This window comes from Dendrobates tinctorius, unplaced genomic scaffold (genome assembly GCF_039654945.1).
Source record: "Dendrobates tinctorius isolate UK_male_01 unplaced genomic scaffold, ASM3965494v1 ptg000174l, whole genome shotgun sequence".
In the NCBI taxonomy this organism is placed as follows: Eukaryota; Metazoa; Chordata; class Amphibia; order Anura; family Dendrobatidae; genus Dendrobates; species Dendrobates tinctorius.
The window spans coordinates 4,401,696-4,413,949 of NW_027361841.1; the positions used below are offsets into that span (position 1 = coordinate 4,401,696).

The 12,254-nt window shown below is 47.4% G+C and overlaps 1 protein-coding gene across 1 annotated transcript in view; it reads left to right on the top strand.

Moving 5' to 3' along the window:
- SUV39H2 (SUV39H2 histone lysine methyltransferase) overlaps positions 1-10,684 on the top strand; it is a 52,712-nt gene extending 42,028 nt beyond the window's left edge. Inside the window, exon 6 of the mRNA XM_073551285.1 lies at positions 10,214-10,684. Coding sequence (XP_073407386.1) covers positions 10,214-10,317 — 104 coding nt within the window. The 3' untranslated portion in view covers positions 10,318-10,684. The remainder of the gene's footprint in view (positions 1-10,213) is intronic.
- Positions 10,685-12,254: the final 1,570 nt, after the last annotated feature.

Here is a 12,254-nt window from a genome sequence, read left to right on the forward strand (position 1 = left end):
AAACCTTATAGTTTAGTTTTAAACCGCAGGTTGCCAGATTTCTTATTTAAAAACTGCCTACATTCTTTAAAAAAACGTTTTCTAGAAACTAGACAAACTTTTGCAGTCACTCCATGTGACTGGATATTTCTTGATTGTGAAACTCATGATTTCCCTGTAGTAACAGCACAAGTGGGCGGTAAAGTGTGCAGTTTGCATGGTTGCGGTCACATGCAGACTAGATTCTGCTTCTCTCAATGTTCTGATAAGGATGTTGCATTGAAAATACATGTCAGAATGGCTGTATATTTCCTTTAACTCAATCTCTGCCCTCCTTGCCTGACTGACAGCTCTTCAGTGTCCCTACTGCTGCAGAGATCTCACATTGCTCATTACTAGCTGTCAGGCTGGGTGGGCTTAGGCTGGTTTCACACTTGCGTTATTTTGTGCTGCGTTTTTGCGCAAACATGCCCATGCGGTTTTTTCCCTATACTTAACATGGGTGCACATAGACATGCGTTTGTACACGTTTGTATGCGCATGCGGTTTTTTTGTAGTGTGCGCCCGGGTGCACAAAATGCATCCTGTTGCATTTTTTGTGCGTCCGACCTGTCTCAAAAAAATGCATGCGCACAAAATTCACCCACAAACACATTATAATCTATGGGAGCGCTGACATGCGCATGGTAATGCGCACGTCAGCGCAAAAAAAGCATGCCGTTTTTTGTAAAAACATGCGCAAAACCCCCAAAAAAGCATGATGCATTTTCTTATGCGCGTTTGCACTGCGCACGCAGCGCAAAAAAAACGCAAGTGTGAAAGTAGCCTTAGGCTGAATATACTTTTGAGATGTTTCATTCTATAATTTGACTCCTCTTAACATTTTAACCCCTTAATGACAGCCAATAAGTCTTTTTACTGACCTGAGATATAAGAGAATATCATCCCCATACAAGTTACAATCCAGCAGCTGTCAACTGTACATTATAGCTGACAACTTGCTATATCACAAACTATCAGTGTTGGCACAGTCCATATGTTTAACCCCTTAGTTGCTGCTGACAAGTGACAACATCAATTAAATGGTTAATAGATTGTGGGGGCTTCCACTTTAATTGACACACAAAGATCATAATTGTGTGATCCTGTTGTTTACCATGGCAGTTCATGGCTAAATAGCGGCCTTAGATTCTCCGGGCTATAGCGGTCAGTTCAGAAGTTGGTGAAATTTAGGTGGTAAAAAAACACTTTTTCATTCCTGCTATACCACTTTGCATTAATTCCTGATAATCACCTGAAGGGTTAATAAGCTATCTGACAGAAGTTTTCAATATGTCAGGGAGTACTGTTTTTAAAATTGTATTACTTTTGTGGGTTTTCCAAAATATAGGACCTTTTAATTCATTTCAAAGTTGGATAGGTCCCTCAAAAAGTTTCCTTGAAAAAATGAAAAATTACTGCTACATTTTTAAACCTCCTAAAAGGCTAACAAAATAAGGTAGCGTATAAACCCCTTTACCCCCAAAGGGTGGCTTGCATGTTAATGACCAGTCCAATTTTCACAATTCTGACCACGGTCTCTTTATGAGGTAATACCTCTGGACCGCTTCCATGGATCCCGGTGATGATTCTGACTTCTCATGACTTATTGTACTTCATGATAGTCGTAAAATTTGTTTGATATGACTTGTGATCATTTGTGAAACAAAAAAAAACAAAAACCGGAAATTTGATTACAATTTTGAAAATTTCACAATTTTCCAATTTTGAATTTTCATGCCTTTAAAGGGAACCTGCCCCCTCCATCCCCCCCGGCCAGGGCCTAATAATGTAAAAGAGCCACCTTCAGCAGCACTAAGGCCGCATTCTGTGAAGGTGGCTCTTATGTTTATTATCCCTAGGAACGCTGAAATGAGTTTTAAAAATTTCGCACCATACCTCTATTGAGTCAGGGAGTTATATTTTCTCCCCCTCACTCATCCCCCTCTGGACTCCAGGCACCGCCTTCTCTATCTCGTGAAGTCACCGGCGCCTACACTCTGCAATCAGTTCTCGGGCATGTGCCCGTGCGCACTGCCCGGGAACTTGCATCAGGTGATGTAAGGATATTGCGCCTGTGTGTAGCGGAGGCCCCAGATCCCTCCCTGCAGTGTGTTATGCGGGGCTGGGAATTTGGTGCCTGCATATTGACGATCTCTGCGCCTGCCCCATCTCCCTCCGCCTCTTTCCCTCACCGACATACGTCGGCAGCGTCATAGTGAGCTGAAGCAGAACTCCCCACACCAAGGAGATCACAGGCAGCACAGCACATCACCTAACAGTAACGATTATAAGGGTGGCAAAGTAAACATTGCTTGTAAATTTATATTACAATGAAATTCCATTAGTGTATTCCGGTGGAGGAAAGAAGCGGAGGGATATGGAGACAGGCGCAGAGATCCTCATGCTCAGGCACCAGATTCCCAGCCCCGCAGTGTAAATACATCATAACACACTGCGGGGCGGGTTCTGGGGCCTCCGCTACACGTAGGTGCGATGTCCTTACATCACCCGATTGCAGAGCGCAGGCGCCAGTGACGTCACGAGAAAGCAAGGGGGATGATGGACGGCTGCGAGGCAGTTGAGTCGGGGAGAAGACTCCCTGACTCAATAGAGGTATGGCGAGAAATTTAATATAAGCGTTTATACCGTTCCACGTGTGGTAAAATTTAATAAAGCAGTTTTATTCTTCGGGTCAGTACGATTACAGCGATACCTCATTTATATAATTTTTTTATGTTTCTGCGCTTTTATACAATAAAAACTTGTATAAAAAAATATTTTTGCATCACTTAATTTTGAGAGCTATAACTGTTTTATTTTCTCGTTCGCCTTATTGGGGGACACAGAGACCTTGGGTGTATGCTGCTGCCACTAGGAGGCTGACACTATGCACAAAAAAAGTTAGCTCCTCCTCCGCAGTGTACACCCCACCGACCGGCAGAGAATTCCTCAGTTTAGCTTAGTGTCAGTAGGAGGTGGACACGGGTCTTTTATTAGACCCATATCTACCTCGTCGTGCGTCGTTCCTTTTCAGGTTCTACGGAGGGATACAGAGTGAAAAGTCACATCTGTACTCCCACATGGAGTCTGCAAGTACGGCGTGTACTGCCACCCCGTATCCTTGCAGTTCTCCGCGGCAGGACCAGCCAGACGGACGCCGACACCAAGACGTGCCAGCGACTCCAGGGGTCCTTGTCGCCAGTCTCCCTCCCACTCGCCTACCAGAGCCTGTCGGTTGGATGAGACGCAAAGACTTCTTCAGACAGGTAACGGATCGTGGATGGGTGAGTATTAGGCCCCGGCTTCATATTTATTTTCCTGGCTGCCCATTCCCGACGGTCACCTCTTCAATGGCACAGGGGACCCCGGTTGTAGGCGCTGCGGTCGCTCGTGGTCGCCACAAGGCTATAGGCAGCTCAATGTTGCCGGGCATCCCCCCCCTTGCTGGGGACAGGGAGCACAGGGTTTTTTTCCCTATTGGGAGCGACTTGCGTCTGCGGCGTCCCTCTTTTTCGGACCTCCGCGCCGACCCCCTGCTGACAGGCGGCCGCCGCAACTAATTTAGGCCCCGGCTTCAGTTCGGGCCTACCGCTGCGTCGCGGCCACGCCCCCCGCCCCTTTCTTCTAAGCAGGCTTCTCTCCCGCTCTTCCCAGGCCCTCCCACCGCCTGTCCTTCACCTGCCCAGCCTGTCATTGGCTAGAGGGCGGTGAATCATTAACCCTGCGTGGTGCTCCGCCCTTCCTCCTCTCCTAAGGCGCGCTTTTTCTCAGGACGGCGCCATTTTCCCAGCCTGTTAGCCGGGCACCAACTCCTCACTGGACATCATCTTCTCCAGCTGGTTTTTTGTCAGGAGGGCTGTCGGCCGGATTTCGCTCTGACCTGCATCCACTGACAGGTCGCAGAGCATCGCTTCTGGGGACACCGGACCGTGAGTAGCTCTGCACTGCAGACTGACCCTTCTCCGCCCTCTGTCCCCCAACCTTCCGGCATTACCTCAGCTTTTCACTATGTCTAAGTCTGATCGTACCCGCTATACCGCCCCCCCCCCTGCACTTTAGTCAAGTACTTTGCATGTTCTTCGTGCAATCGCAAACTTCCCTCAGGCCAGTCCACTCCCCTCTGCCTGGATTGTAGCAATCCAATTCAGCCTGACGCCGTCCAGGAGCCATCTTCGGCCCCAGGTGAGAGTGAGCCCCCCATGCCTGGCTGGGCCTCCTCGCTATCTCAATCAGTGGCAGACCTCACCAGGGTGTCTCAGTCCCTGGTGGCCGTTCTTGATAAGTTGCCCCTGGACTCTTCAGCAGGGCCAAGCAGGTCCCAAATTGTTCCATCTGAATCAGCCAGCGGTAGTCGCAAAAGACCCAGGCAAGATTCCCAGCCGGAATCCTCTCCTAGTCCCATCTCACCGCATAGCCCTTCTCACCAGCCTCCCTCTCGGGCCTCCTCTCCCGAGTCAGGGGAAGCGCTTTCGGACAGGTCATCTGAGGGGATTTTAGAGCTGGATTCAGACCAGGATGCAAGCATGAAGGTCACAGTGCAGGACCTCATTGCTGCGATCCATCATACCTTCGATATTGCTGACTCCCCTGCGAAATCCTCAGATCAGGAGGTTTCGTTCAGACGGGCAGAAACTCCCTCCAGGGTTTTTCCTTCCCATTCCCAGTTTGGGAAAATTTTTACCAAGGAAAGAGAGGATCCGACCAGACGCTTTCAAAGAGGAAAACGTCTCGGCATACTCTACCCATTTGCTAAAGAGCTCACGGACAACTGGTCGGCCTCTCCCTCGGTCGATCCGCCCGTGTCCAGGCTATCCAATAACACGGTTCTCCCGCTTTCAGGCGTGGCGTCCCTAAAGGATTCTAATGACAGGATTGTAGAATCCCTGGCGAAGTCTGCCTTTGAAGCGGCTTCAGCGGCGGTGTGTCCAATCTTTGCTTCATCCTGGACAGCAAAGACCATAGCCACGTGGGCAGGCGACCTTCGGCAGGGCATCTTAGATAAGGCGCAACCGGAGTATTTGGCCAATCTCGCCAATCAGATCTCCCATGCTGGGGACTATCTTCTCTCCGCTTCCTTGGATGCTGCATCCTGTGCAGTTCAGGCGTCAAGCAACGTTATTGCAATTCGACGTACAATTTGGCTAAAGGCATGGCAAGCGGACTTGTCTTCAAAAAAGTCCCTCACTAACCTGCCCTTTCAGGGGTTGCGCCTCTTTGGGTCCCAATTGGACCAGATTATTAAGGACGCCACCGGAGGCACGAGTTCACTCCTCCCTCAGTCCAAGCCTCGCAGACCCCCACTAAGGCGTCAGTTTCGACCCTTTCGGACTTTCCGCCGTTTCAATACGGCGGACAACTCCTCCAGCCAACAGAGACCGCAGGCTCGCCAGGAGAGAAAGAAAGTTTCCTTCAGACCCACTCCTTCCTGGCGACCCCACTCCTCCCAGGGCAGACCGTTCAGATCTAGATCTGGACGGTCTACTTCAGCATGACTATCATCGGGCACGCGAGGGGCCTTTCCAATTGGGAGGTCGACTTCTTTCCTTCAGGGACGTTTGGCTGGCCGCCGTGGAGGACGCCTGGGTCAGGGAGGTCGTATCCTCAGGATACAAGACAGAGTTCGTCTCTCTCCCACGGGATCGTTTCTTCGAATCCCGGCCTCCAAAGGATCCAGCCTTGATCCCGGGGTTCTCTACAGCTATCGCTGCTCTCCTCAGTTCCGGGGTGATTGTGCCCGTTCCCGAATCGGAGCGCTTCACGGGGTTCTACTCGAACCTGTTTGTAGTGCCGAAAAAAGACGGCGCAGTTCGACCCATCTTGGATCTCAAGCTGCTCAACAAGAGGGTCCGCCTTCGCCACTTTCGCATGGAGTCGCTTCGCTCGGTCATCGCCTCCATGGAGGAGCAGGAGTTCATGTGCTCAATAGACATCCAAGATGCCTATTTACATGTTCCAATTTTCTCCGGACATCAAAAGTTCCTGCGCTTTGCGATTCGACAGCACCACTACCAGTTTGTCGCACTGCCCTTCGGTCTTGCCACCGCTCCCAGAGTCTTCACGAAGATCATGGCTGCGTTGATGGCTTTGTTGAGAGTCAGAGGCCTCGTTCTTTTCCCGTACCTAGACGATATTCTGATCAAGGCTCCCTCATTCCAACAGGCTCACCAAAGTTTGTCAATCGTCCTGGACACTCTTTCCAATTTCGGGTGGATCGTCAACAGGAAAAAGTCCTGTCTGGTTCCTACCCAACGCCTGGTCTTTCTAGGTCTTCTGTTCGACACTCGTCGGTCAAGGGTCTTTCTCCCACAAGAAAAGATTCTCTCTCTGCAGCAGGAAGTACGATCGCTGCAGACCTCGCGATTCCCATCCCTCCGTACAGCCATGAGGGTCCTGGGAAAGATGGTCGCGGCAATAGAGGCAGTTCCCTTTGCCCAATTTCACGCCAGGCCTCTCCAGCAGGCCATTCTGTCGAAGTGGAACAGGTCGCCTCGGTCCCTGGATCGCCCTGTCCATCTTTCTTACCGGATCAAGCGGTCTCTCAACTGGTGGTTGTCGTCACCTCTCATTCTATCGGGTCGATCCTTCCTTCCCATTCACTGGCAGATAGTAACCACAGATGCCAGTCTCCTCGGTTGGGGTGCTGTGTTCCGCAACCACACTGTTCAGGGTCGATGGTCGGATCGGGAATCAGCGCTACCAATCAACGTTCTGGAGATTCGAGCGATCCATCTTGCTCTGGTCCACTGGGAAAGGCTCCTCAAGGGACTGCCGGTACGGATTCAGACAGACAACGCCACAGCAGTGGCATATGTCAACCGCCAAGGGGGAACACTGAGCGTTTCAGCCCTGGCGGAGGTGTCCAAGATTCTTCGTTGGGCGGAGATTTCCGTTCCGACAATTTCCGCGGTTCACATTCCCGGCGTAGACAACTGGGCCGCCGATTTTCTCAGCCGCGAGGGTCTCGCGGCGGGAGAATGGTCCCTACATCCGGAAGTGTTTCATCTGCTCTGCCTTCGGTGGGGAACCCCGGATGTAGACCTCATGGCGTCTCGCCTCAACAGGAAAGTCCCACAATTCGTGTCCAGGTCTCGGGACCCTCTGGCAGTGGGCGCCGACGCCCTGGCCGTTCCTTGGTCCCAGTTCGAACTTCCCTACCTGTTCCCTCCTCTGCCTCTTCTTCCCAAGCTGTTGAAGAAGATCAAGGCAGAAGGACTTCCGGTCATTCTCATCGCCCCGAATTGGCCCAGAAGGTCTTGGTTCGCGGACATTGTCAACCTTCTCGCGGACGCCCCCTGGAAGCTTCCAGACAGAACAGATCTGTCTCAGGGTCCGATTTGCCACCCCAATTCTCGGCCGCTCAATTTAACGGCGTGGCTGTTGAAACTGAGGTTCTGAAACGAGCAGGATTTTCCGACCACGTAATTCAGACCATGATCCGAGCCAGAAAGCCATCCTCTTCCAAGATTTACTACCGTACTTGGAAGGCCTATTTCACTTGGTGTGAGACCAATGACGTCGCGCCCATGTCCTTTTCGCTCCCTTCAGTCCTAGCGTTTCTTCAGGCATGATTGCATGCGGGGCTTGCCCTCAGTTCCCTGAAGGGTCAAGTTTCGGCGCTGTCCATTCTGTTTCAGAAAACGTTGGCTTCCCGTCCTCGGGTTAAGACCTTTCTTCAGGGCGTGGCTCACACGGTCCCGCCGTACCGGGCGCCCGTGGATCCATGGGATCTTAATCTGGTTCTTGAGGTTCTGCAAGGTCCGCCCTTTGAACCCCTCAGGGATATTTCCCTTTCTCTCCTTTCTTGGAAGGTAGCCTTTCTGGTGGCCATCACCTCCGTCCGGCGCGTGTCGGAATTGGCAGCTCTTTCGTGCCGCTCTCCCTTTCTGGTTCTCCACCAGGATAAGGTAGTTCTGCGGCCTCCGCCCTCGTTTCTTCCGAAGGTGGTGTCCTCGTTTCACCTCAACGAGGATATCGTGCTACCGTCCCTTTGTCCGAATCCAACTCATCCCCGAGAGCGGTCCTTGAACAAGCTGGACCTGGTTAGGGCGGTAAGAGTCTATCTGTCTAGGACGACTTCCCTGCGAAAGACAGAGTCTCTTTTCATTATCCCTGATGGAGCGCGGAAAGGTCACCCGGCGTCAAAAGCCACCATTGCTCGCTGGATCAGATCGGCTATCCTGGAAGCCTACCGTGTTAAGCGTCGCGGAGCCCCTCCGAGTATCAGGGCCCACTCTACTCGAGCAGTGGGTGCCTCCTGGGCGGTGCGCCACAGAGCTTCCGCACTGCAGCTTTGCAAAGCTGCAACATGGTCATCGGTTCACACGTTTGTGAAATTCTACAGAGTCCACACCTACGCTTCGGCGGACGCCAGCCTAGGTAGACTGATTCTGCAGGCAGCGGTGGTGAGTCCGCTGGCCTGATGGAAGTTTGTTTCCCACCCCAGGGACTGCTTTGGGACGTCCCAAGGTCTCTGTGTCCCCCAATAAGGCGAACGAGAAAACAGGATTTTTGGGTTGCTTACCGTAAAATCTGTTTCTCGGAGCCTTCATTGGGGGACACAGCACCCTCCCATGTTTTACAGCTCCTGTTCTTACTTTGGTTGAATGGTTACAGTTGAGTTGTTTATGTTGTCAACCTATTCTGTTACTTCTCCTACTGCTTTCTCACTAACTGAGGAATTCTCTGCCGGTCGGTGGGGTGTACACTGCGGAGGAGGAGCTAACTTTTTTTGTGCATAGTGTCAGCCTCCTAGTGGCAGCAGCATACACCCAAGGTCTCTGTGTCCCCCAATGAAGGCTCCGAGAAACAGATTTTACGGTAAGCAACCCAAAAATCCTGTTTTTTCGCTGATAATCTATAGGGGCTTCTTTTTTGCGGTATAAGATGACGTTTTCAGCGGTACTATGCTTATTTATATTCGTCTTTTTGATGACGTGTTATTCTACTTGGGATAGTTTTATAGGGCGGTTATTTGATCGCAGTGTTTTTGGGGTTAAAGTGCTGGGAGTGGTCCGTGCTGGGTGTCAGCTGTGAGAATAAGCTGACACCTGGCCGCGATCAGCCGCACTGCCCCCCGAGAGCGCGGCTGTTCTCATATGACGTACTATTCCGTCCATGGGGGTTAAGTCCCAGGTCACATGGACGGAATAGTACGTCTAATGGCAGAAAGGGGTTAAAAATGGTGCTGGTATAGGGCAGACATGTGGGAAATATTATTTATTGTTTTCGTTTGGTATGACTATCTTGATTAAAAAGATAATCATTCAAAGTTTGGAAATTGCATTTTTTTTTTTTTTTTTTTTACATTTTTTGCCAAATTTCTGGTATGTTTTGTGTTTATAAAAAAAAAAAAATCATCCTAAATTTGCCATTATCATAAATTATAATGTACCACGAAAAAACATTCTCAAAATCAATGGAATTTGTTGAAGTGTTCCAGAGTTATCACCACATAAGATGACATTGGTCAGAATTTAACAAATTTTCAGTCACTAATATATACCTGATAACTGTTTGTTTTTTAATTTCTAAGATAGACTTAATAAAGTATACACTTTGTATTGTGAAATATGCTGCCAGAGCTGCTATAAGCTCTATCCTCTAGTCTACCTTTTAATCCATGGTGAAAAGGACTTAAGGCTCTTTTACATTTAGCGATGCACCAGCGACGCAGCGCACGATACTCGCCTTTCACACACAGCGATCCTGGCGTCCTCCCGCCCGCCTCCACGCGTCGCTCGTCGTCACAGCAGGAAGCTGACGACGAGAAATGGAGCCGGACATTCGATAACCAGCAGGGGAGCCGGTCGGAGGTAAGTATCACACATAGCGATATCGCTATAACGTCACAAAATCAGTGACGTTATAGCGATATCGCTATGTGTAAAACCCCCTTTGAAAGGAGAAATCTAGTCAGTGATGATATTGTTGGTTTATGATCAGAGACTTCACTACAGATTACAGTACTAGAACAAAAGGGCCGAGATGTGCTTCATTGATTCACCCATTAATTAGTCAAATATTTTTATATCAGATTTCTGTGCACTATAGAGCTCCTTCATGTTGGAAATAGTTAATGTGATCTTCTTACAAGTATCTACCACATGTTTTATGGTCACTGTATTTTCTTCTCAGTTGACAGGTGCAACTGTTAATGTGGATGTGATTTAACCTGTACTTTTTTTGGTTGCAGGTTCAGGAGACCTCAGCACAGATTCTATTGAGTTGAGTCCAGCTAAGAAGCGAGTGAGAACGGCTTGCAGATGTGGAGCTGCTAGCTGTAGAGGATACCTTTAATGTTTCCTAATAAATGTTTATTTTACTATGCTGTGATAAGGTTTATTTTAAAAGGCACAATGAGGGATTTACATTTGAGTATAAAGTGTGGGTGAACTTCAAATGTGCAAAATAAATGTAATGGATTTTTTTTATCCTGGGTAAACTATAAAATTGTATATTTATAAATGTATTTTATTTTCTATTTTATTTTTTTAAGAGGCTTCTGAATAAAAGTAGGGGCAGCTATAAAGTCATAAATAGGAATGAAGCAAAAAACACAGCAAGTCAAGTGTTATATGTACCAATGTTGGTAAATGCAGCTCACTATCCTGTTGGGTAAATTAAAAAATTGTTTTATTAAACATGCTGTCAAGGATTTTCAAAAGGTTGTCCATTCTATTACTTATCATTACTCACATAAGACTCCAAACGGCTAAGAGTGACCTTGACCATTCAGTCATTTTTCGCTCTGAAGACACGCTTTACTTTACAATGCAGTTCAGTGGAAAGGCTCAAAACACGCAATGGCGATTTTTGTAATTGTTAAGTATTTTTAAGATGTCCCAAAAATGATGGGGGAAAAAATTAACTCTGCATGAAATCCGCAACCGTTTTGCCCTGCGGTTTCTGCCAAGAGATGTGGATTCTCTGCAGAAAATTCCACAGGCTAATCTGCAACGTGTGCACATACCCTTATAGTTTTCCTAATTATATGAGTAGTTTTGTAAAAAAAAGATTTTTATGTTTTGGCCTCCGTTTACTTCCAAGTTTTCAAGGAGGTGATTATGTGCTCATTAATACTAGACCAGGCAGTCGTCGGTTGCTCCAAATGTATTGCTTAAATGGCGCATCTTATTTTGTTCAGGTGTTGTGACTTTTTTCCCATGTTTTTTTTTTTTTTTCTCCATTTCTGCGAGGGGAAAACAAAACCTCAGAGCTTTACAGTACCAGCAAAGAGAATGAGATTTCAGAAATCTCATGCACATTCTGCTTCTTTTTTTTTTCCTTGCAGGTTTGAATCTACAGAGCTTTTTTTTTTTTTTCCATTGGCTGTTGCGTCTTTAAGTTACCATGTAGTGCCAGCCCAAAACTGTAGTGCCTCTTTATATCACACATAGATGGGAGATGTATAACAAGTCTTTTTTTTTATTCATTTAAAGCAGTTTCTGATTTGAAATTGTCTTGTCTCCTTCTGGAAATAAAATATTCTAAAATAATTAAAGACGTTTTACATAATTATTAGTACAACTTTTTTCATCCTACTTGTAAACAACTCTCAGGCCTTTTCACTTTACTGTATGGCGTTTTCAGGTGGAGGAGGCATGTGGGGCCTGGGTTAGTCTAGCTTTGGTAGGTACTGTATGGAAGTGAGGTTATATTTATTAGTAATTTCACTTGTTAAAATATTAGGACAGATTTACTGTAACTGTCCTAAGTATCACTATGGTAATTGACTAGATGTGCTAAATTTATCACTGGTTCATGCTGGATGAAAATTTAGCGCATTATGACTATGAAGGGGTTATGGGTCACTGTTTTGTCTGTTTCCACTGTCTAAGAATGACCGTTTTGATTGGAGGACATGTTGTTTTTTATTTTTTTTTTACATTTATTCCTGGAAAACCAGTCCTAAGAGAAATAATTGATTTAGGTCTTATTTACATTGTTCATTTGTTTTAAATTAAAAGCATATTTTTATGCCAGTTTAAAAACCCATCTGAAAGATCCAAGGCATGACACTCATCGAGAAATGTACTTACCGTATACTACTTCTGGTAGGCATTAAAGGGAACAGGTCACCAGTTTTTTAGTGTGTGAACCAATGCCATGTCCTTTCAGAGCGCCTGTACTGTATAACACAATTATGTCCATCATTCCCTAATCCCCCCGTATATCACAAAAAATACCTTATTATTTTCTCCACTTCTGAATGTAAATACTTTTGGTCCAGTCCA